The sequence below is a fragment of the Uloborus diversus genome, chromosome 5 (genome assembly GCF_026930045.1).
Source record: "Uloborus diversus isolate 005 chromosome 5, Udiv.v.3.1, whole genome shotgun sequence".
NCBI classification, from domain to species: domain Eukaryota; kingdom Metazoa; phylum Arthropoda; class Arachnida; order Araneae; family Uloboridae; genus Uloborus; species Uloborus diversus.
This window is the reverse complement of record NC_072735.1, coordinates 47,830,188-47,856,635: the sequence shown is the minus strand read 5'-3', so window position 1 is coordinate 47,856,635 and position 26,448 is coordinate 47,830,188. Positions and strand designations below refer to the sequence as shown.

At 33.3% G+C, this 26,448-nt stretch overlaps 2 protein-coding genes across 4 annotated transcripts in view; one reads left to right on the top strand and one right to left on the bottom strand.

The window, feature by feature from the left end:
• Positions 1-18,923, bottom strand: part of LOC129222002 (probable deoxyhypusine synthase) — a 42,649-nt gene extending 23,726 nt beyond the window's left edge. The window contains exons 1-5 of one of the 3 annotated variants that reach the window (XM_054856417.1): positions 18,865-18,923; positions 15,580-15,783; positions 11,956-12,120; positions 7,624-7,727; positions 7,281-7,395 (exon numbers count right to left, since the gene is read on the bottom strand). In XM_054856417.1, the coding sequence (XP_054712392.1) occupies positions 7,281-7,395; positions 7,624-7,727; positions 11,956-12,120; positions 15,580-15,777 (582 nt within the window). In that variant the 5' untranslated portion in view covers positions 15,778-15,783; positions 18,865-18,923. Of the gene's footprint in view, positions 1-7,280; positions 7,396-7,623; positions 7,728-11,955; positions 12,121-15,579; positions 15,784-18,139; positions 18,230-18,601; positions 18,721-18,864 lie in introns of those variants that run through there. The other 2 variants (XM_054856418.1, XM_054856416.1) reach the window with 2 other exon arrangements.
• Positions 18,924-18,939: 16 nt separating this feature from the next.
• Positions 18,940-26,448, top strand: part of LOC129222809 (protein SCAI-like) — a 29,187-nt gene continuing 21,678 nt past the window's right edge. The window contains exons 1-4 of the mRNA XM_054857358.1: positions 18,940-19,037; positions 20,883-20,978; positions 21,237-21,323; positions 26,169-26,267. Coding sequence (XP_054713333.1) covers positions 18,940-19,037; positions 20,883-20,978; positions 21,237-21,323; positions 26,169-26,267 — 380 coding nt within the window. The remainder of the gene's footprint in view (positions 19,038-20,882; positions 20,979-21,236; positions 21,324-26,168; positions 26,268-26,448) is intronic.

Below are 26,448 nucleotides of genomic sequence, written 5' to 3'. Positions count from 1 at the left end.
TGGGGGGGGGGATCTTTGCAAAATTTAGGAGAGGGGTGCGCACTTGCTCTTAGGGGGGTAGGCACCCCTGTCAGAGGGCTGGCTTTGAAAAATTAATGTTTTGACATATAAATGTGCGTGTTTTTTTTTTTTTCAGAAAAAAAAATGCACAAGAAAAGGGGATCATGGCGCTCTTAAGGAGGGGAGGGGGGGAGAGAGGTTCGTTTTTAAGAGGTGCGCCAACACACTTGAAGAATGGATACTCCTGCGGTCTAAATGATTTTATGATCAAAGATTTGCCTCTCAAATATTTGTTGTAGAAGTTTGTGTGTTGTGCTTGCATTCGAATAGTGTTGTAATTAGTTCCATGTATGCTGCCGAATGCCTGATTATCAAATGATTCTTTGGGATGATTTGGTAGCCCAATGATATATTTTTGGGAGAAATATGTTAGCGAATCAACACATGGACGGGTCTATGGGTGACATGGGTGGTGTGTCCCGGTGGTGGAAGCAAAGGGTGGGGAGCGCTAGAAAGGTTCTGACTTGAGGGGCATTAAAAGTAAAATTATATATCATGTCAAAAGGGGGAATACTTTAGTTAAAACCTCAGGGAACCTCTCCCCCCTTACGTCCACCTTCGACTAAACCATTGGGTAATCAAACCCGAAACACGTGTCTGCAGTAATCTATATATTTGTGCTACAAAAGTTAGTTATTTCCTGTTACTTCTTGGCACAAAGGCATTTATTTATTTCTTAATAAAGCAAGTAGCCTAGTTCTCGTGTAATTCATTCGCAGGGGGTGACAACCAGGAGAAGGGGACGGGAGTTTAAGACGCAAACTGCGGGATTGTAATTTTCAGGAGATTTTCTCTTTTCGGGATAGCGCTCTTGGGGGGAAAACTCCATTCGTGCAGGGGCGTCCACAGGGCGAGGGGGAGAAAAGGGACACCTGTTGGCCCGGGCCCGAGATTTTTAAAATGAGAGGTGAAATGTATTAGGGACGTAGGGGTAAACAATATAGAGGGGGCCCGTCAAAGTCATTTGTGACGAGCCCCGAAATTTCTGTGCACGCTCCTGCATATGTGGTGCGTCATCGCTCTTGGAATTGATGGATTTGGAATGGTTTTAAAATCGAATGACTGCTTCTTGCGTGCTTTATTTCTGATGGGGTTATATTTGAATGTTTGGTGTCAAATTTTCAATTATCGAGAGATCTCTTTATAATCGAACGATATATTTTCGCACGAAAATAATTAAGGAATTATATCATATGATCGCGTTAAGGGGGGGGGCACGGGTTGTGCATTCCGTTGATGAAATCTTGAAATAACAGGCAGAGAAATGCTTTCCATATTGCTTTGCACTTGACAGTTATTTAGATCAAAAAATTTTTAAAAATTGAGGGATAATGATAATATGGACATGTGATTGGGCAACACAAACAGGTTTGAACTTGAGAGTTGTTTACATAAATAATGTATTGAAATAAAAAGTGGGAACAGTTTAGCTAAAAATCGGGGGGGGGGGGGGACACCTTCCTCCTACGTCCCCAACCCCTTAAATGTGACCCTGAGAAATTGAACAAACCTTTTGAGTGGTTAACTTTTCTAGTGATTCATTCGCAGAGGTTATCGCTAGGAGGGAGACGTTATGGCTTAAACCGGGTAATTCAAATTTTTGAGGGGTCTTTGCTCTTTTTGGGACTATCGTACTTGGAGGGGGGAAGGTGATTGTCACGAGGGGTCCCGTTGCCCACAAGAACGAACGGACATCCTAATTTAGTTTCGAATAAGAGCTTCTCGGGCGCTTTTTTCGAATGGGGTTAACCAGATAGTACATTTCTTTGAGTAAACGTTTTAAAACGGTTGTTACGCTGTAACAACCATTTTAAAACGTGTGTGAAACATTTAAACGATGTGTGTTTATAATACAAGGCTGCCTATCTTCCTAAGGGTGAGGAAACCCACTCCTCAAATGCGACGGAGAACCCCCCAGAACAAGAGCCTCCTAAAGTAAGACCAAAAGCCTTCTGGAGTTGCCCCCTCCTCATTTAAACTTCATTTTGGCGCGGTCTGCACCATGGACCTACCCCTACCCTCTAGTGGGCACCTCTCAATAATTGCTTGTTGTTGAATGTTCGTTATCGAGCAACGCTTTCAGATGATTTGAAAATCGAATAATCTGAATTTTTAGAGAAACTCGGTAATCAGTTAACCCTTTTTGAGGACCAACGCAAGGAAAATGAAGCGGAGTCACGGGACCCAAAGTTTCGAAATGGACCGCTGCCAGCCCAAACAGTTTCAGCAGTTTAAAAAAAATCATAAAATAAGCATCTCAATACAATGACTCCAAATTTTTAAGTTGAGTAAATAATGTACTACTAATTAACATTTTAAAAGTATAATGAATATAACATTATTAGAGTATGCACACGCGAAAATAAATGATACGCAAACAAGAATAGTTACAAATATCATACGTATGGAATGAAAAAAAAGACAATAATGATCTGCATATAATGTAATTTCAATTAAAAAATTGGACCAAAGAATGTGAGCTAAAATTAATTTCACACGACAAGCATCAAAACTCCTTTATGTACTCAGAAACATCTCAAATTCACTCCCTGCACCCATTGTTATTAGCTTTTCCCCTAATCAATAAAAGTGAAAAATAAAAATAAAAAAGAGCGAATCATGAAAGAAGCAAAAGAATGGATTCCACTTAAAGTTGCACTATTATTAATGCGCCGGGAATCCTAATGCCCTGTAAAACATAGCGAGAAATATTTTACCCTTCCTCCCTTCTCTTATATAAGTCAGATACTAACCCTACTACCAACAGCAGCAGCAAAAAAAAAAAAAAGCAAAGCTATAAACAAGAACAAATGAGCCCTTATGTGCAGAGCTGCGATTCCTCGACTTGTTTACATTATTAACTTCTTGCTTAATAAGCGTCCGAAATCTCGAAATAATCACGTGGTAAAAGAGAAACATCCCCTGTAGGCCTCCGAAATCAAGCTCTCGTTGAATCTGCATTCCCCAAGAATTGAGACCCACAATGAAAATTATTAAATGTATCTATTGAATGCATCTCCCAAAACAGACTCAATTAATTACTATGCAACTTTTATCGGTAAACAACGAAAACTAGTTCCACTTGAATGTAAAATATAAAATTTTTCAAGAAGGGGGGCGAAGGCAATCGAACTCCGTAAATTTAAGTTTCAGTGGCTATGTATGCATCATAACTCTCAAGCCCTTATTTCAAATTTTACACTTTAGGGGGGGAAGGGGTTAAAGGGCATATAATCAATGCATAGTATTCCTACTAACAGCAAAAACTTCATTTAAATGTAAATAATAATTTCTAAAAGCCAGGATGGGTCGCCCCTTCTAGATGTTACCCCTGTGAAAAAAACTCGATGTTTTAAAAGTCGAGGGCATCCCCTTCCCCCAGGGCGATGACACACCCTCTTAAATGTTACGGAGCATCTGTCTAGGAAAAGAGCCCACGAACCCCCCTCCCCCGCGAAAATTGAGATAAAGAAAGTCTCAAAAATGACCCCTAAAAATTTCAATGACGCAGAGACTAAAACCTACCAAATTGACCCCCATAAACTGGTCCATCCAGGGTGAAGCTTAAGGGGAGTGGAGCAAAGGGTATGTAACTAGTGCAAAATTAAACGAAAAACTACAAAAAGCACGTTCCCGTACATTAAGAAGCATTAATTTTCAAAGCCGGGAGGCGATTGACCCCTCTGGTCCAGAGGGGTCAATCGTCTCCTCATCGGGCCTACCCTCAAAGTTGCAGTGACAGAAGTACGCGTCATGACACTCAGGTCCTTTATTTCAAATTTTCCAGGACAGGGGCGGGGGGGGGGGGGGATAAAAGAATATATATACTCAGTGTATATTGTACAAATTAATAAAAAGCATAAAAAATAGGAGAATGAACTGGGCGGCCCATGTCTCTCGAATGAACGAAGAAAACCCAGTAAAAAAAGTTTTTGCTGCAAAACCTGTGACATTTCGAGGAAGGGGACGACCAAAAATGAGATGTTTGGATTCTGTTGAATCTGACTTCGATATTCTCAAAGTTAAAAATTGGAAAACCCAGGCAAAAAGTAGGACGTCTTGGAAGATTCTCCAAAGGAAGGCCTTGGCCCACCCTGGGCTGTCGAGCCAACTATGATGATGATGATGATGATATTGTACAAATTAATAACAAAACCTACGCCTACATATATGTCAGTACCATTATTTCGAAAACCCGGGGGGGGGGGGGGAGAATTGCCCCATCCTGACCCCCTAAATTACGAGCTTGATGGTACACCTTCCCCTCGTGCGCAACCCTACAGAAACAATTCGTGAAGTCGACTGTTCTAGAAGTCGGAAATGCCCACTCCCACGACCCCTCAAGAGCGATGGCGCACCCTCTCAAATATTACGGAGCAACTCCTAGGACAAGAGCCTCCTACCCCCCCAATGCGATTTAAAAGACACTCTCAGCCCCCTCTCCTCTTAGAATTTTATTGGCGTTGTGAGCGCCATGGACACCCTTAGCGGGCACCCCTGTAAAAGTAAACTTGATTCTGGAACTCAGGAAGTCTAGATACTGGTCGAGAACTCGATTCAAACATTTCGAGAACTCGATTCAAACATCTCGAGATCTCGATTTAAAGCATCTCGAGATCTCGATTTAAAACATCTCGAGATCTCGATTTAAAACATCTCGAGATCTCGATTCAAAAGATCTCGAGAAGTAAATTGCTCGAGTACTCGATTTAAAAGATCTCGAGAAGTAAATTGCTCGAGTACTCGATTCAAAAGATCTCGAGAAGTCAATCGCTCGAGTGCTCGATTCGGAAGATCTCGAGAAGTAAATCGCTTGAGTACTCGATTCGGAAGATCTCGAGAAGTCAATCGCTCGAGTACTCGATTCGGAAGATCTCGAGAAGTCAATCGCTCGAGTTCTCGAATTAAAAAGATCTCGATTATCAATCGCTCGATTATCAGAAGTACTCGATTCCCGATATCTCGATTATCAAAAGATCTCGATTATGCCCAGCACTAGTATGTACTGTACATTAACATACTAGGATTGACAAGATTCAAATTGTACTAAATGATTAACTCCCCACCCCTGTACTGCACTTCTAGTTAAATTAATAATACATTAATTCTAAGGAAATTATTAGTCATTAACAATAATATCAGATTTTGAAAGACAAATTGATTTACTTATTAGAACCTTTAACTAAATAGGCCAGGGTTTTTCAAACTGTGTGCAGCGGCACCCTGGGGTGTCGCAAGAGATAGCAAGGAGTGCAGCGAAGTGTCCAGGTTTTGTGGCAATTCTTTTTAGGGCTCGGAAGGCTTTTTAAAGTCATTTGCAGAAAATAACTTTTGAATGCAAATATTTTTCATTTTTGAAACATTTTGTTTTCCCCCTTTTTTTTCATTTTTACATGAAAGTGTTACTTACTACAAGTAACCACAAACAATGGCTCAGCAAAGCTCCAATAATTTAATCATAAATTTAAAAAAAGCCTTGTTCACAGAAATTAAAAAAAAAAACTTTTAATGCTTAAAAATCAGGGCCAATTTAATATCAAAGTAGTTATTTTGTAAATTGTCAAGGCCTTATAACTTAAATATTCCTTTATCTAGAAGTTTTCATTGGGTCCTAAAATTATTTAGAGTTTTCAACACATAATTTTCCCTATATCTCAAATGTACTTCGTTTAAGTCGAAGTTTTTTATTTTCATTTTAGGCATAAAAGCAGTCAAAATAAGAAAAAAAAAGATCCCCCCCCCCTCCTTTAACACATTGCTTTGCTTATCAACTTAAATGAGGGGAATAATTTATTTACAACAGTACTTCAAAATTAATGTTTGAAAAGTAGCTGATTGGACTACTTTCTGCTGTTGCTAACGACCAAAAATTTCATTGCTAGGTAATTTTTGAAAGACTTAATATTTTGACAAAAATTGAAAAAAAGAGCCTTTTTCTGGAAGACTCAAATAATCCTTTAAAGACAAAAAAGACGCTTAAAAGCAATGCAAAAAAAAAAGGAAAGAAAAGAAAGAAAAGAAAAAAATCAAGAGAAAGAAATTTTGCTATGACAGAAACAGTAGTTAAAACTATTTAAAGAGCTGTGGTATCATAAACAGCATAATGATGGCAAACTAAAGTGACAGACTCATGGGATACTTAGAAATCTTTATTGATGTACACTGGGTGGAAATGAAAGATTGCTTGAATACTGAGGAAAATTTCAGTGTGTGTGAAGCTTTAAGAAGTTGTTCATGGACAGCCTGCTTGTGCAAATTCTGATGACGAATATTTACCACCTCCAACTAATCAGCAAGTAAAAGATTTTGCAAAAATTTTACTACAGTAAAATTTATTTTCTGTACAGATTTTTATGTAGTACTAATAATAAAATTTGATTTAAACTATAAGTGTTGTTATCTTTCTAAATGTAGTTTTCCTACTAAATAAAATAAAAATTACTCTTGAGAAGGCTATAAAAGGAGCTTCTGATAGCTCAAAGTACCCATAACTCGAAGGTTTTAGCTGGTCCCTTACGACTTCCAGTTATCGAGAGTTGACTGTACTTCTATTTAAAGTTTTAATGCTCAATTTATTCTATAATACATATTTCTAGAATACTAATGTGTTTGGAGGAGGCATAATCAGTCTCAACATTTAATTTTTTTTCTCTTTATGGGGGAAAGGGGGGATCAAGTCAATATAGTTGATGCATACAAAAAAAAATAATAAAAACCCTGCCACGTGAAAGTACATTGATTTCTCAAAGCCATCTGCCTTGTTGGGTTGCAATTTGGGACATCAAGGGGGGAAGGATTACTTGACACCCCCCCTGGATTTTAGAAACATAATGAAATTCGGCATCATTTTCAGCCTGTAATTTTTTTCCCCTATAATATGTATTAAACACAAATATTTTGCCCCACACCCTTAGAAAATTTTGAAATGACTGGTCTGATGACCTCGGCACAGTTTTCCCCTCAGAATAAGAAATTGGAGAATTCTACATGAAGGTTTGAAAATAACTATAACAATTGATTGTTGCATAATAGGTATGTTTTGGATTTGGATAAATTTTACATAGCCGATAAAAGCGTATGAAATAACATGGAACGAACAAAATTCGATCATCTGCCATGACAGTAATTGACAGGCATTGGAAAGTTGGTGCTAGATGTTGCTTCTTCATTCTACAATAGGAATTATTCTTTTCAAAAAGTAGAAACGTAAGTATATGTACCTGAGACATCTGTTCTTCTTTTAATTCATCTAAAATAGGCATAACCCAATCTTCAAACAGACAGTAGTTATCATTTGGAACTAATAGATTACCAATCCTATTTAAGCCACGGTCTCTAACAGAGGGAGAAACAATGTTACTAATAACTAAATTTAAAAAATAGCCTAGTTTTGTCTGACAATTAATTCATTATAAAAACCTTAAAAATTTTTTATCCTAAAAATCGAAGAGCTATTCAACAATGAAAATATTTGAGTTGAGACTTCAATGCACAATTCACAAATTCAACGTACATTGTAATATAGGTCCATACAGTATTAAAATGTCTTTCAAAATTTCTCACCTAAGTTGTGCTCCATCAAGTGAAAAGCTTCCAAGCATAGTTGGAGCTAAGCATTTAATAAGGTCTTCCTCAACACCTCCTGCAGATGTCACAATGCAGTCAACCTGGAAAATATATAAAGTAGAATCCATGTCAATTCAACAAGGGCTGTAACATGATGGTCTCAGATTTTCTTGAATTTAACATATGTTAAAATTCATAAAAAATTAAGAAATACATTTTTTTTTTTTTTTTGTTTTGCCCAAAAAAATTTCTGGGCTGAGAAAAAGGGCGCCAAAGATGGCGGTCCTGTCATGATTTCTCACTTGGGTATTTTCGTCAATCTTTAAAGTACATTATCTCAGGAACGGTAGAATATATTTTGTTGCGGTTTGTTTTATTTAAAAGGATATTTTTTCTAGTTTAAAAACATATGCTACATTTTGAAATATGTGCTTTAGTTTTTTTTCCCACAGTCATTTGAAGAAAAAAAAGTTTAAAATAATGTTTTTGATTTTTTTCAAATATGTCAATTTCAAACATTTTCATTTTTTTACAAATTATTACTACCACTGAGCACTACGTTCCCTGAAAAAGAGAGCTTCCACTTTTTCGTTTAACAGATTTTAGAGGCATTTGAAAAAATGCGGGTTTTTAAGGAACTTTTTACATAACTGCAGACCTGAAAATTCAAAAAAAGCTTCCGCAACAAGTTACCAGAAAACACTTTTAATTAGTTTATATAGCGAAATTTTCACTTCGAGTCTCTACGTAAAAAAAATGTTATTTTTTTCCTTCCTAAAATGTCAGTTTTCATCTCTAATTGGGATAAAATAAAAATACAAATATTGTAGTTACATTTTTTAAATTTAAAATTCAATAATCGTTAGAATATTCAGATAGAATTATAACCAAATACTTCGTATTTGGTAAGATGTGGTTTTTGATGCATCCTTATTAAAAAGGGATATTTTTTAAGAAAAACTAATGAAACAACTAAGATTAAGCATTTTTAATGAAACTAGTAAAAAGTCTCTTAGCAACATTAAAAAAATAATAATTTGTAATATATTTTGAAATTAGTTTAATATAGTGTAATATTGAAAAATATTTCTCATGATATTGCTTTACAAGTTTTAAAACATTTTTAAGTCATGCAACAATTATAGTGAACCATGTGCATTCAAGCTACTTGTTATTTGCTTGCAACCATGCAGATTACAGGTGGTTGGAAATGTGTCATTCAAATTTACAGCATTGCAATTGAATTGTTTTTATCCACAACCTGTGCCATTCTGAAGGAAACCCTTTGAAGTCCTTGAGATAGTATTGAAATTATTTTAAATGCAAGAAGAAACAGAAACATTCTGTTGCTGCTGAAATAAAGGGCCCGATTCACAAGTGGAAAAACATAAGAGTTAATTGCCTAATTTTATCAATGCTTGTGATCATTCTTTTTAAAACTTATTTTACAGTGTATTACTTACATATTTAGTTTACAACAGGACAGTTTTTTGTTTTGGTATATTCTGTTTCATTTTGTTATTTCACAAGCTCACTTTGGAAGTTGTTCATCTTTTGTACTTGGTCTCTTATGATAGCTTGCTTTTTTTTTTTTTTTGAAATTTTTTAATTCACTTTTGCTGTTTATATTATGCAGCGCTATTTTATAAAAAGTTGAACAATTAAAGACTTTTTCATCAATTTTTAATTCATCTTTTTCTGTTTCCAGATTTGTTCTTACAGGGATAAAAGTCCTAACTTAAAAGAACAAGAAAACATATTGTTTCTTTTTAGTATGCTTTATTTTAAGTATCATATTTATTGGTTTTATAATGTATTGGTTGGTGGTTATTGCATATAGGTTTTTGGTTTGCATCACTTAATAAGAATTTTGAACAGCTGAATTTTTTTATAATGATAACAAAACAGCCCAGGGACGATCCGTGCAGCGTGTGCACCGCACAAGGGCTCCCAAAGCAAGGGGCGGCTGCAGGCCGCATCATATAGTTCCTTTAATCAAGCAAAATTCCTCAAGAATTTCTCACAAGATAACTTATAATATGTCGGATAAATATGCTGAATTTTAAATGCTCAATTATCAAAGTAAGTGCAGATTTACCGACAGCATAGCATACTTTAAGAAAAATAGATTGTTAGGGAACATTGAATTGGTTCCTAGTCCTTGAATATGCACTCTTTAAACACATGCTTCATTTGGTTGCAAAATTTGTGACAGAACCGATAATCAGGCATGGATACAGGGGAGGGGAGATGAGGGAAATGGCCCCATCCTGAAGCATAAAAGGGTTCCTTCTAAAAGGAGCACTCAGGGCCCAGGGCGGCCACTAATGTTTACCCCCCAAGCATTTATAGACCAAAACAATGAAGACATATTTTATACATTATATTTAAAAAAAGCTATACTGATTACATACTTTTGCAAGTATTTCAAACAACAAATTATGTTTTCAACAATCGCGGCTGCGTGGAGAGACAGTGGAAAATTATGACTCCCCTGAGAGTCAAACATATATGAATGACAAACTAAAATTTTGTAATTTTCCCCCTTTACAGCATTTTTTTTTCGAATTAAAATCACGAATGAACTGCCTGGTTTCAGATCAGGGCTCTTGCCCTGGGTAGTAAATTTAAACGTGGCTCCAAAAGAATGCCATGACCTACTTGACGAGACTGAAGAATTCTTAAAATTGCGTTTTTAGAACTTTAATTTTGGAAAATTTTGCTGTTTGAACCACCGATCATAAGGATCCAATTAAATCTCTGATTCGCCCCTTCCACCATAACTTAATCAAACATAGCCTGAAAATGTTGGCTTTAAAATCTAAAATGTGTTTTCAAAGGACAGCACTTCTTAATGTCATCAAAATTTGATTAATGACATTTTTCGTATTTCTTTTTCGAAATGTTTGCGATGGAGGACCCAGAAATCCATTCCCAAACATTACAACCAAAGATAGTCTCAACTAGCATCTTTAGAGAGGCTCCTAATCCCACCCTCTCAGTATGAAATTGACTTCAGTTTCAAAAAACAGTTCGTGAGGGCACACTGAACCCCCGCCCTCTCTTTGTCCCATCGTTATCAAACAATGCGTAAAATACGATTTTCTAAAAAACTCTGGAGGAGAGCCACCTGGCTTATGTAACTTTTTACGGCGCTAGGGCATATACCTATCAACCGTCGAAGTGAGATGGACAAAAGTCTATAGTTGTGTTGTTTCAGATATTAATATCGAAAAATATCCGAAAGATCCGCCGAAGCTTCCCAGTTTTGTTAATGTCACCAAAGATAGCATAAAATTGCGCTTTTAGAAATATCCACTTGGGAGCCCCAAAACCCTTCCTTCCCAAAAATAGCCTAAAATGGATTTTAGTTGCAAAATATATTTCGGTTCGGAGTATTTTCACGTTTTCTATATCGTTTTCAAATAAAGCCAAAGATGAGTTTTTTGAAACAATAGTACCGAGAAATTACCGGAGGAAAGCGGCCAGATTCCCTACCGTCACCAAAGACAGCCTAAATTTGCATTTTAAACTTCAATTTCGAAAACTTTTGATAGGAGATGATTGAATCTCCCTACCTCTAACAACGTCAACAAAGATAACCCAAAACTGCTTGTTTGAAATTTCAGTTTCAGAAAATTTTCGGGAAGAGTGCTGATCTTTCCTAAGTTACGGTCACAAAAAATAGCTTCGAATTGATTTCAATTTTGAAAGAATTTTAGGAGACTCCAACATTACTTTTCACCTGAAGTCTCGAAAAAGCTCCTAAAATTGCAATATTTAACGTCAATTTCGAAAATTTCTTCCATGCACCTTGAATATACCCCACTCTCTTCTCCTTGGAAACAACCACCAAAGATTACTAAAACTATTTTTTGTACGCCAACTTCGATAATTCTCTGGGAGCAATGCCCCCTTCCCCTGATTCCCCCTCCTCCGTCCTTTCTCTGATGTCACTGTAGAGACTTTAAAATGCATTTTTACGACTAGTAAATTTTGGTATCTAGTACTTTCTTCAAAGATATAAATTGTACCTAAGGAGTTCCTTATTATAAAACTTTTCTCCCTCTTTATAAGTTCATCATTCCTGTTTTTTTTTCTTTTTTAAATTAGAACTTGATATAGAAATTTGAAGAAATATTTATATGGACGCCAAAGATTAGTCAAAATATGTAAGTTACTCTTGAGGGGCGGCACATTAGATCTTTGCACACGAGCGGCTGACACCCTAGGATCGGCCCTGAAACAGCCAGTAATTTGCCAGTACTTATGAAATAGCAATTGCAAAAATTTTAATTTCTTCAACTGCATAAACTTGCATAAACTTACCATGTTATGTTGAACTAGAAACCTTATAGTATCCCTGATTCCAGAAGATGCCATGTTGGAAGTATATCCCAAAAAAATGGTGCAATTTGTCTTTCTTTTAATAAAAGGATCAGTTTCCGTTGTGTCTAAATCTTCTGTATTTAGAGGCACATCCCTACTTGATAACTATGACACAAAAGCAGAAGATAACTTCAATTACAATTAATATAAAATAAATGTATTCAGCTATAATGTATTATTAAATTAAAATAGCAAACAAAATGCAGAGTATAGTAGACCTTTGTTTCGCATGTAGTTTACTTCCAACAAAAATGCCACGTAAATTAAGACAATAGTAGCTTTAAAATAGGGTTAACTTCCGTAGATAAAAAAAATACTTCACTCTAGTGATAGATAAATATATAATAAAATTAATGTGTAACTAATCTCTGCAAGGCATTAACGCATCCATGCTCATCTGTGTCACTTAAATGACCAGATTTTCCTTCACTAAAAAATCAGAAAGATCGTTTGCCAGTGTCAAAGAATGGCTCAAAACTTTCAATGTGAAATTGTTTGATTCTGTGTAATCAATGTCAGTTTCCTCGTTGGTTAAGTCCTCCTTTGTTAATTCTGAAAGTTCTTCCAATGAGCTTAAAATTATGCAAGTTTAATAACTTTACTTTTGAGAAACAGTTCTAGAACCAATTGCAAAAAATGTCTCCAGTGGCTCAAGCTTTGAAAGAGGGGAAAATTTTATTTGTTTGCAATGCAGCATCCACATAAAATAAAAACTTATTCGCGTAATACAAAATAAGGACGTCAAATCTTAAATCAGGTATAATTAAATCTGCTTGAAATAAACCCACATAAAATGAGGTTCTACGGTATATGATTGAAAGTTTTAAAACAAATTGCTTATGCCCTGGATTTGGGCTCCCTTCAAAAAGATTACAATTCTATTCTGCTGTGCTAAGTTCAAAAGTCATATCTGCAGCCGAATTCAAAATGAGAAATTGACATTTAAAGTTGTGCAGTTCCATGTATTTGATTCAGATGGCATTTTTTTCAGAATTTTTTTTAAAAACATTTCCCATGCATATGACCACAAAACATAGTATTTAGCTGAAATATGTGACAAAGAACCACCTGGTGACTAACTCAATTTTCATAAAAAGTGCAGATACGACTTTTGTGTTAAGCACGACAGTATTGCCTAATGTATGTATCAATGGAAAGTTGGATAAAAAGCTCAGAAAAAGAATTAGCGATGTGAGGAAGAAAGAAGCACAAAGCAAGATCTAAAGAAGCACTTAAGGCATGCCATATTGTAAGATATTTTGGTCGAAATTTCAATTAGTGTGGGCATCAAAAAAATTGAAGTTCAGAATTCAAGTGTCTAAATCTTGTCATCATTGAAGCCAATTTTCAAACAAACTTCACTGACCTATTTCAAAATCCCACTTGATTGAAACTTGCATTTAAAAAAAAGTGAAAAGTACTTGCAATGGCCGATGAAACTCATTTAATCAAATGTGAGGTAAGGAGAGTATCAGAGAGAATGAAATCCAATTTATCTACCAAATAAAGACAGCAGTGGTTTCATTTGTTAGAATTTAAAGATAATTTTCTTATTTTAGTATTTTTCATTCTAATCTTCCTTAAAAGCTGAGTGTGGACAAAGCATTGACACTAGTATTTTTATTAAAACAATCTTACTACTATTATATATGCAAAAGTTTTCGATATGGATGTATGGATGTTTGTTACTCTTTCACGCAAAAACTACTGAACGGATTTTGATGAAACTTTACAACAATATAGCTTATGCATCAGAATAACACATAGGGTAGTTTTCGTCCCATTATGGGGGGCAAAACCCCCTTAGGAGGGCAATAAAACATAATTTTTGTATAAGTTCTCTAATATTGGGATGAAAAAAATACTTGCACATATTTACATTATATGTCCATCGAAAGCTCTGATTTTTCTGAGGAAGATGGCACCTGTTCGAAATTTCTAAGTAGAATAAAAAACGAGTTATGAGCATTTTAGTTCCATGTTCGAAGGCTTCCCTCAACTCAATACAGTATTTAGTGTATCATCTCAACTCCCTGTCAATAGCGACAATTGTTGTATTGTTGACTATTTTTGCTTTGCGTGACTGTTCAAGGCTTTTCTCAAGTCAAATCTTGAAGTAAGATTTTTGCACAAGATTAGCAAATAATACATGATTTGGCTGATCATTTTCCACTTAAACGGAACTTTAATGTAATTAATGGTTTTTATTGTTATTTATGCTGATTGAACACTTACTCATTATCCAATCAACCAGCAGATCGCCAAAATGTTTGCAGAAAGATTTCCGTAGTTGATGCATTTGGCAGTTTTTTCAACGTCGCTGTTTTTGAAGCCGAAGACCACGTCATAATGTTTCTCAGCTTTCATCATGTAAACAAAATATCGCCTATCAAAGAATTTTCAAAAGACTTTTTTTACTGTGTTAAATAATCCAGCAACTAAATTAGGCAAATCCGTAAACAGCACAAAAACTTCCATTAATGTTCCTTTTTGCACAATTTCAAACAATCACCAAATTTTACTAATTATTTTGGAAACATTTCGGATGAAACTGTTTAGCGCCATTTCATGGTGACCAAAAGTATCTCAGCATCTGGCGACGATAAATCTGTAACAAAAATTAATATCATATCGTTTTACAAAGTAAGGAAAGAAGGGAGGAGCATCATCGAAGGTACCCCAAACCGACTTTCACAAATTCGGTAAAATTGCACCAAGAGCCCACAATGATTGAAATTTCCCAAAATAACTAAAGCAAGTATAAGGGGATTACGAGCGCAGCTACTTTTTTTTAATCACTTCGTACTTCATTAGCCATACAGAGAAGGTTTTAGACTCCATGTTTAAAAAAAAAGTATCAACAGATTAATCTTTTTAAACATAAGAAGATTAATTTCATGTTTTGGAAATTTGTATATGCTTAAATATAGTGCTTTCGTTTCTAAATCAATACTATTTTGTTCTTTATACTTATTGCTATTTTAGTTTTATGGGTAAGGAAGAAACTCTATTTTTAATCACGTCAAAAAGATGTGTTTTAAATTCTTTCACTTAAAAAAGAAAACAAAAGCAAGTAACGATTTTTTCTCATAATTATTACTGACCCAGGCAACGCCGGGTATTTTTGCTAGTTATATCCATAAATCCATAAGTCATTTGCTTAAAAAATATTGAATTTTTTTCCTGCTTTTTTCTCATAAATCCAGTTTGATTAAATTAATACCCAATTTTCATTTAAATTTTTACCATTTACCCCCATTTACCCCATTATTTTATTATTTTGATTTACATTTAAAAAAAAAAGCATTTAAACTTACCTCTTATTTATTTTACACTACATAATTTCAAAATAATAAACTCATTTGGTTAAAATTAAAAAAAACTCACGTTTTAATTTAAAAATTCTATTCAGTAAGAAACAAATGACATACTAATAAAATTCTATTTATAAAGAGTCTATAATAAGTAGAACAATATACAATATATAGTTTACAAAGTCAGGGCAGAGAATAAGTCATGTAAGCTGATTTCTGAGACCATGTTAAAATATAGAAAGTTAATTACCATTTTATTTATTTCCTCAATTGCTAAACCAAAATTTGTTGCTTGGAAACCAGATAATTTGTATGATGAAAGAAGAGCTGAATAATCAATACCATCATTAAAATCATAGCCTCTGACACATTCTTTTACTTTTGGCAATGTAGATGATTTTTTCAAAACAGCATCTAAAGCAACAGATGGAATTTCTTCACTTGACATTTTCACCTAGAAAAAAAATAATAAGTATTCATAATAACTTTCATTTGTTTTAATATATTTAAAAACAATTTTTGATGCAAATAAGAAAAAGAACTTGTCTATCACACATTGATAAGTAAAATGAATCAATAATATAGTGTAATTCCAGATGGCTAACAAATGAATAATTTAAATTCATCAATAGAAATAAAAGCACTGATCCAGTACATCAAGATATCACCACTAATGCAGTACTTAACTTGGATTTAGCCCAAATGAATTGATTAGGACTTGCGCCCTTTATGAAATTAATCGATTCAAATATGTACAGTGTTTCCATAATTTCTTTATTTATAAATGACAAAGAAGAAACATATGATATCTGTTAAAATCCACCATGAAGTGAAAAGGGCGCTTGAAAACAGCGCGAGCACCGAGATCACAGGTCTATTGTACTATTAAAAAAAAAAAAAAATCCACCATACTCACAATCAAATAAGATAAAGTCTTTTTACTTTCTTAGCAACTTAGAGCAACAAAATTCAAGATCGCCAAATATTTGAACCAGGTCTCAGAGCCCAGAAGCATATTTAATAAGGGAGCAAAAGGGCTCAGAACCCTCTTGAAATTAATTTAAAACCACTTATTTTGATTACAGATTTTAATATTTTCAAACTCTAATTTAGGAATTTCCCATAATATTCGACTTGGGCCTGTCGTCCAGAAATAAATTTCTATTTATACGCTCCCTGCTCAGAAAAAATAGTAGAACATCATGTGGTATTTGTAAATAACTAAACAATTAATTTAAGATTATTGTGATGGTTCAGAATTGTTCCCCTGCAAATTCTCACCATAGTGAACAGGGACGGCTCCAAGTTTGGACAATTCAGACAACCGCCCAGGGCCCTGCCACTAGAGAGGTTTTGCACCGACTCATTCTTAGTGACATGCTGCATTGAGAAACAGTTCTTCTAAAAATAATTTTGTGATTTGCTCTAAAAATAGCAAGCTTGAACAAGGTCAAAAATCCAGTGAGTGCAAGACCTTTTTTAAATGAGAAGCATGATTTTTTTCTAGGGAAATATATTGATTGGGAATCGCTTTTAAGTATGCCTGTTTTTTAAGTGGTTTTTATTAGATCTTGAAATTTCGAAAGGGGGAAGGTTAACCAAAATCCTACCTCTAAATACGCACATGATGGTCTAAGTTGACTCATTCACAGGAGCTAAGTAGCCTGTGTATATGCCATGAGCTCTCCAGAAAGCATTTATGCAACTAGTTTGCATATTTTTGTGAGAAAGTTACACAAGTCCAGTCAAAAGAATACAGTATTTGTTTATATTTAACCCGTAACAGGGGAGGTGAAAAAGAAGGATATAACAGGGGACATGAGGTCTCAGAGACCGCTCTAAATTCAGATTTTTTAAAAATCGTGTAATTAAGATACATTTCTGCAACTTCCCTTTTAAGTGCTCTTTGTACTTTTATTAGCACATGAAAAAAATATTTTTGAATTCTGAATTAAAATATACCATTTCCAAGGAAATTTTACTAGAGCTTTATAAGATTTTTCCATAAAACTCATATTCTTCAGTAAATAATTTACTACACGTAATAAAATTAATCTATTATTTATTAATGATTTTGTTTTAAGTGTTTAATGTATACAGAACATTTTAATACCAGAAAATTGATTCTGCTCTTACTGTCCCTAAAACATCATTGCGTATTTTTTGTGAACATAGGTATAAAACAACTCTCAACTTCAACTAGAATAGTTTGCATTACTTCTGCATAACACGGGTAAGATAAAGGAACCCCTATTTAAACGGTTGGTTCGCCATGTCTACTACTGCCAAAAATTGTAACACTGAAGGTGAGGTGCAGTCTCACAAACCGCTTATAAAGAATGCAATGAAATTGAAACCAGATGCACTCGCCAAAAGATGCCGATAAGCAAAAGGGGTGTTCAAGGTCACAAAATAAATAGCTATTGGGAAAACCATTCAATCGGACTGAAAATAAAATAGGGGCGATTGGATGAACTTTTGAGCGGTCTGTGAGACCGCACCTCCTCTGTTACAGGTTAAAGTCAAACACAAATTATATGCTATACCTATCTCTCATTTATTAACACATTCTGTCTATTGATTACAAAATGCTAACCCCCCTCCCTCCCCCAAAGCAGTAATGCCTCCGAACTCTGACTCTTCTCCTAACGTCATCAATGATAGCCAAAAATGTGTTTTTACAAACTGCAGCAGAGAGGAGAGTCCCTGAACACTGCCCTTACTTTGATTTAAAAGTTATGCTTTTGATAGCTATTGTATTAATGATTTAAAAATTCTTCCATTTCTAAATTTTCAAACAAAATTCATACTTCATGGTGAAGAATTTTATACGTCAATCCCTTATAAATGTAAAACATTTTAACTTTAACATAGCAAACAAGTAACACAAAAAGATCCATTTTAACTACCCCCCCCCCCCCTTTACGTGCGCTACAAAGTACTTTAAATTAAAGTTAAAAAAAAAAGAAACGTTAGAAAACGGGAGAAATATCCGTCTTTTAATTATCTCTTAGGACCCTTTTTAATTTCTCTAGAAGACATCAAAATATCTCCCATTAGTCCAAATATTTAGTGCTTTAATTTTCAAACACTAAAATTCTTAGTCTTCAAATAAAGGTAAAAAATCGATTCGAAATTCCTATTGAATCCAGAGGTCTAAAAATAGACTATTTATTCACAGTACAACCGATAGTACTACGGGTAAATTTATGTAAAGAAAAAAATTGGCGAAACAGTATCAGATAGAAATGCAAAAGTAGGAATAAATTCACCACTGAGAAGGAGGTTATTGTCTTTAGCTTATAAAATGTATAAAACAGAAAACTTTTCAAAATAACAGCCTAAAAATGTACTGATCATTTACTCTCGCCACGACCATGCTGCCCTACCAGGGACACCTATGCGGTCGATAATTGGATGTTACCACAATTATAGAACATTTCTGAAAAACAGAATATGTGTATACAGGAAATAAACTTATAATTCTGTCGCTAACTTTTGGTACATGCATAAGAGCGTAAGTAGTTTATCTTACCGGTTTTCTTCAGCTGATTTGACGAAACGTTCGACATCTCATTTGGAAGACATATCCCAACATGCATCACGAAGGATGGCGATCATGAACGAAGCAGAAGAGCAGGAACGAAAGATTGTAAATGAATTTTGTCATTTGTTAGAAAAATCTAAGCAACTTTTCAATGGTTTGAGGTAATTATTGGATTATAATGTTTATTTTTCATTCCAGCTGTTGAAAATGTGTTTTGGTTTTCATGTATGTGCTTATTACAATGTCTGTAGGTATCAACATGAATTTATAATATGCAATATTTTAAAGAAAGTAAAGCGTTTTCGGTAAAGCTGTTTGTGTTGCGTAAACTTTGTTATTTTAACTTATTAAAATTGAAGAAAAGTTTTATTGAGTAATTTTACTTACATTAAACGTTCTGATTTCTCTAAGTGTCAAGTGCTTTTAAGTGTAACTATTGAACTCATGCTTTTATACTGTTATCTCTATGTTTCAAATTAATATCAATCTCAAATTAAAATCATCTCTATATTTCAAAAAATAAATTAATTAAATCATTATTCAAATGTTATTCGGGGTACCTATGAGGGGCGGGGGTTAAGAGGCATTTTTTTTCCCCTTTGGGGGCTCTGCTCTACTTTGGGGAGTAGTGTTTGGGGGGAATGAGCACCCCTGAGTTATTTGAGATAGTTTCAACAGATCAGTTAGTTTAAAGTGCAAAATATATTGTACTGAGGCCCAATCCGTATTCTTTAATGACTAAATAAAAGTTGAGTGCATGCTTGTGTGCTGTAATGATGTATCTCAGCCATAGTTTAATTTAGAAGGTGAAGGACCTGATTGAGTTCAGAGCCTATTTCTGATTATTTCTTTTGCATTAGGGTTCCAAAAAAAAAAAAACGAAAGTCGACTTTTCAAGTTGCACACCTTGTGATACTTTTCCTTTTAGGTCAAAACAACTGTATAAAAAGTTTCATATAATTTGAACAATGACAACCAGTGCCGACTTGTGCCCAAAAGTGCAAACCAATCCTGTGTACTAGGCCGAATTAAAAAAAAAAATTTTAAGTTCGAAATTTCATTTTCATAAAATGTAGCCCCTGTAGCCACACATGTACCACAGAAATATTTATCAAAATTACAAAATATTTAGGTATCCAGCAGAAGACTTAAAGTTTATGATTTTCTTCAAAAAATTGATTTTTTTTTAAAATTATCTTTAAAAAAATTACATATACATTTCAGTAAAATATAAAGTTTAAAAGTCATTTGCGAACACATTTTTAAATCAACATTGTCAAATGAATAATAAAAAATTATCTATTTAAAATGAAAAATTTAACTTGAACTTGAAAAAAATCCATATTTTAAGTACTATGTGGGAGACTTGAATATGGCAAGAGAACAAATATTTCTCTTTAGTGCTTGTTATAGACTTTACTGTTTATATTTTTCTTCTGAAAATATACCTCACATTTTTTAAAAATATATATTTTAAAAAAAATGATTTTTTGAAGATAATCAAATTTTAGGCCTTATGCTGGACACCTCAATATTTTTTAATTTGGATAAATATTTTGGTGGTACTTGTTAAGCTATAGGGCAACTTTTTATCAACATGAACTTTCAAACTTCCGAAAAAAGAAAAAAAGAATTTCGATTCGGCCTAGTACACGCCCTTTCAGGCGCAAGTTGACACAGGTTGCCGTTGTTTAAATTTTATGAAACTTTTTTTACAATTGTTTTGACCTAAAAGGAAAAATATAAGAGGGTTTGCGACCTGAATAATTGACTTTCGTTTTTTTTTTGGGACACCCTAGTGTTTATACTCGTAATATCTAGGCCATTGAAGATTGTTGCAGGTTGTGTTTGTTTTTCTTATACAAAAGTATCTCTGTTTGAAGAATTAAATTTAATTTAAAATATTTTCTCATGAAAATAGTGATTCATAAGTTCCATTTTATTCACAGAAGTCTCCTCAAATTTTTTTCAAAACGGCTAAATGTCTTGTTTTTTTTTTCTCACAGAGATCTTCCACAATATGGCCATAAACAATGGCAGGCATACTTTGGACGCACATTTGATGTCTATACTAAACTTTGGAAATTTCAGCAACAACACAGGTATTGTTTTGAAAGTCAACGCCTCTGTTTGGTCTTGCATGCTATTCATGACTGTTTATCTTTAAAAAGACAGCATTACACTGTTTTTCTTTGCAATGTGGCCTAAATTTTATCCATTTAAGTAAAAACGTGATGAAATATGTTCTTATTTTGTTAGCATTAAAAAGTTCTCTAAGTATTAAAAACTTTTACTTTCCCTTTTTTTTTACTTTATCGCCATTTTTATTGTTTAAATCAAAGTTTATTTAATATTTTTAGACAAGTATTGGACACTAAATATGCTCTCAAACGTTGGCAAATTGGGGAAATCGCCTCAAAGATTGGACAGTTATACTATCATTACTAGTAAGTAGAATTTTAACCCTGACTATAAATTTTATTTATTTATATATTTATTTGTGACTTGAAATTTCAATTCTCTTGGCATGAGGGGGAATGTATGTAAGCTGGTCTGTAGTCTGGTAATGATCCTATCACCTGGAAGTTTATCACAAGTGTCTGGAAAATTTTTACCTCAGTAATAAAGACCAGACTCATTTTTTGAAAAGCAACCAGTATTTTCTGAACTCAATAAACAGGTGGCCTCTTATGTGTCAAAATATATGCATAGAATTCAAATATAGTTGAATCAGTTATTTTGAAAAGGGGTCAACTCCATAATTTTTCAAAACTCACTTTATGGCGGTTTCCCACCCCTTTAACTTCAACATATCGGTTCAATGTAAAAACGGCAACAATCTTTTTTTCTGAGGTAGTTCAGTATTAAGACCCCCCACCAATGTTCATTTTGAAAAGGAGTTGTCTTTGAGAGTTGACCTTTTTTCTTGATGGATTCCTTTATGTTTTCGCTATGAGGACCCACTGTACCAAGATTTTATCGTATCCCTTCAAATTCTAAAAAGTTCAACGTAAAGCCTGTGAGACATCAGGATGTAGCAGATTTAAAAAATTGGTTGCCAGATCATGTTTAAAAAAAAGTCCAGTCGATTAGAAGTTATGGAAAAGGGGTTTCCATGGAGCAAAAAGATTTTTTTTTTTTTTTTTTTACTGTTAACTTTTATGAGTTTGTTCACAAATCTTGAATCTGGTGTTGCAAGGGATAAACCATTCATTGATTGCTTAGTAGAAGTAAGGTTTTGCCTATTAAAATATAGAAACGCCAAAACTTTTTATCCTAGACTTCGACAAACAATCAGGACAAAATTCCAATAAATGAAAGAAAAAATGGATTTAAAAGCATTATTTCAATATATAACAGACTAACTGCGTTCCCGGCGTTGCACGGGCTACTTAAAAAATGAAAGAGATGTCCAATTGATGTTTTTGTATTATTCTGACATCAGTTTCTAAAGCGCTAAGGAGTAAATAAATACGCGTAATGCAAGGTTTGCAAAACACCAGTAGAGCATATTTTTGGCAAAAATCTCTTTAAAATTAATCATAGTTATCAATAATGCAAGTTATGAGTATTTTCAATTAGCACAAAAGATGAAAATATATGCATTATCAATTATAATCTGTGCTCACTTTAAACTGAATTAAATCTGATAGACTATACCTGAAACATTTGTATGTACAATTATGATCAGCTTTTTACATAAAATGACACATAGTTTTTGGTTGCTTACGTGAAACTAAAGCACTAAGACTTAATAAATACCAATCAGCATTAATTTAATACCAAGTCATCAGATTCGAATTAAGCTTTAGTTAAAATCCTTAAAAACAATATTTTTGTTCAACTCTGTTTCACTTAAAGAAATCCAAACAATCTTAATTTAACATGTTCTTTTAACGATACAAACTGTATTTCAAAAATAGAAACAGGAAGGAAAAAGAGAGTTATTACAATTCGAAAACTCACCCATGTGACGGGAAAAAGTCCAACAAAATAAACATAATTAGTCGCACATCCTAAATGTACCAAAATATGAGACCGGTGAATGAAAAACTTACACTACAATCAATAAACATAGCTAAAGAAACAACCTTCATATGCTGAAAAGAGTTAAGAACGTTGAATGTAAAAAATAAAAAAAGGACAGACGATAAAATAAAGGCTATATCCGAATAGAGCAACCAATTTTAAACTAATTTAAAATGAAATTCTAGATGGAAACGTTGTTTTAAGATTTGGACAGCAGCCAAAAAAATCTCTTTTAAAACAATTATTAGAATTTTACTTGCTCACGCAAATTCAAAATGGCAACAGGAAAGAAATAAAATTCCCGAATAATGTTATGTTAATTAATGTTTTAATTAATATCTCCGCTAATTAAAGTCGCACAATTATGAGATTGGTCCTATTGTTTTCTTTGGGAAATTTTGAATTGATCGGTATCTCGTTTGACTCCCGATTTGCAGCGGTTCTCGAGAAGATAGATCTTCAGACAGACAGACAGACAGACGCGAACAGATTTTAATATTATAGTGGATGCTTATAAATAGAGATGTACCGAGTACTCGGTAACTACTCGGTACTCGGCCAATATGCCAAGTACTCGGTACTCGGTCAAATTTTGATCAGATACTCCTCCAATACCGAGTAGTTGCAAAAAATTAAATATATTAAAATTTACAAAAAAGCTCAAGCATATATAATTTTCTGCAACCATTTACAATTCAAATTTAAATTTTGAGATTAATGAAGTTTGAAATACTTCAATGGAATAAATCTTGGTTCGAATGTCTCGAAAGTTAATAAAACTTTTTTGTTGTTAAAAATTGTGCAAATATGGAATTTTTGCTACAAACTAAAATTAGTTATAAGATATATAAAAGTACCTTAGCTTTAAAAATAAAAGGAAATAAAACAACGTTAGAAGCACAGTGCAGGATCACTGCAGACACGTGTTTTGGCATTATGAGGAATTTCTTTTTCAATGCACAAAATGAGCTGATTGATTTAAAGGCATCCGGCAAAAGTCGAATTTTTTTGTCGTATGCCTTTACATTCTTTAGCTCACATGTTATGCACTGAAAAGACGATCCTTGTAGCACAGAAAAACGTGTCTGCAGTGTTCCTGCACATTTGTTTTTTTTTTTTTTGCTTTTAAAAATTATTTATTCATTATAGGTTTAGTGAACTAAACCTATAATGAATAAATTTGTATAATTTGTTTTAATTCCAACTTGATAAGTCATACCTTTTATTTATTCATTTTTAATTTGAAAAATATTATTTTTGCAAAATTTTGTAGTTAAATTTCAGCAGGAATTTAGTTTAAAAACTATTATATGGACAAGGAGGTCTATGCTACTATTTCAATAAGTTCAAAATTCATCGGTGTGTGTCAGTGGTCCTTCTTTCAACATAATTGGTACTGGGAAACTCGGCCGAGTAGTGAAAGGCCGAGTTACTCGGTAATTCGGTACTCGGCCGAGTAGTAAAAGGCCGAGTACTCGGTACTCGGCTACTCGGCCAAAGTGCTACTCAGTACGTCTCTACTTATAAAAATCTCCATTAGGAAATTTACGATTGACCCACTACAGCTACCGAAAAAACAGCTGAAGAATTATTTTTTTTTTTTTTTGTAATTTAACTTCTTTTCAGTTTTCATGTTAAAATTCAATATTTTGTAAGAATAAACAATGTTTAATATTTTGCAATAAAATTCATTTTGAAAAACCTATGTTAATTTTGAAAATGTTAAATCACGTTAAGTTAGTAAATGTTAAATAACGTCACATTAATAAATGTTAAGTCATCTCCAATTAAAAAAATACATGTTTTTAGACAATTATTACAGCAAAATTTTGAGATTGGGTTGATTTCAAATAAGTTTCATCATACCTTAATAGAAAAAAAAGAAAAATTAAATGAAATTCAAAAAATAGGATGAATATACATTTTTTTCTTTTCCCTGAAAATTTTGAAAAAGTAGAGTTGGCCTCTTTTTAAAATGACCGATTCAGTTACCTTACATTTGATCAGAAAATTAAGTTGAGAAATTTAGTTTAGTGTGTTAGTTTTCAAAAGGATGAATTTGATTTAAACAGCTTTAAATTTCCAATTTCTGTAACTTTGTCTGCATGATTTAAATCATTGTTTTATTAGTACATTTTTTTTTATGTTTATTAACATCAAATATTGGAAGAAAATATCACAACTTTACAAAGTATCCTAATGTACCTTGGACAGTAGATTATAGTGTTTTCTAGTTTCAAAATTTAAAACATCTGATTTTTTATGGTTATTTTAATAAGTTTTAAGTAATAATTATTGTTGTGGAATAATTTTGAAATACTTTAATTTGTTGTTCATTGAGTGTTAGTTTTGTATATTAAGTTACAAAAGATGCCCTGGAGCATTTCAAGCTGTTATTATTATTATTTTTTTTTTTTTTTTCAGTCTTTGCTTGTTGTGGTTTGTATTGTCAAATGTTTTTGAAAATTAAGTAATGTGGCAATCCAAAAAGAGATCTTAAAGATTGCTGCTCTACTGCTGGAATGCTTGAAAATAAGTCATTCTGCCTAACTTTGGACCATGTCGTCTAACTTTGCGCTACTTCAAATTGTTTATTATGTTTAACTTATAAAAAAGAAAAAGGACTAAGGACAGCTTCTCTGGCAAGGCTACATAGTTTTTTTTTCTACACTTTATTTTACAAAAAAAAATAAATAAATAAATAAAATAAGAGTTATCAACACTATGCATAGTTAAATGCATCTACTATTACATTCAATAACTCCTAACTTTCTGTTTGGAAGCTGCATCTTTGAAATTGTTTGTCCTACGTTACAACATTCTATGCAATATGAAAATTGATAGAAATCTTCTGACGTTGTGAAATTCAAAGGGGGATTTTTTAAACTTTTAGAAACTTTATTTTGCTGCATATAAGTTAATTTTATTAAAATCAATTATTCTGCTTTGTATTTCTAATGTGACTCAAAGTACCTTAAATGACAGGATAACTTTGAACTAGGGTAACAGTTGGTTTTAAATTTATTTAATGATTATTTCTTAATTTTGGATAGTTACGGTCAGGCACTTTTCTCCAGTTTTACACCAACAAATACAACAAAAAAATATGAGTGAGGCAGTTTGAAATGGAGAAATTGTGGCTCAGAGTTGCCCTAAATGATAACATAAACGAAAAATTGTTAAAGATTACATAATTGTTATTAAATGTTGTTGATTAAATAGTTGTTTGTAATTCTGAATCTCCTTTAATGCTATCTTTTCAGTCTTAGAACAAGTGAAACTAATTACTTGAATGAGACTTTTTCGTTTTATGCTGCTATTAGAGCTCGTGGTTACTACAGTAAAGCAAGTAAGGAAGAGAGGTAAGAGAACATTTGAAAATGATAGTTTCTTTCTCTCTTTTTGCCTTTTAAATTATTCCACGGAAGTATTGGAATGCTTTCATATATGTTATGTAATATTTGTACTTAATTTTTGAGCATTAATTACAATAATTTTGAGGCTGTTAATTTACACAATTAACCTTATGATTGTATTCAACAA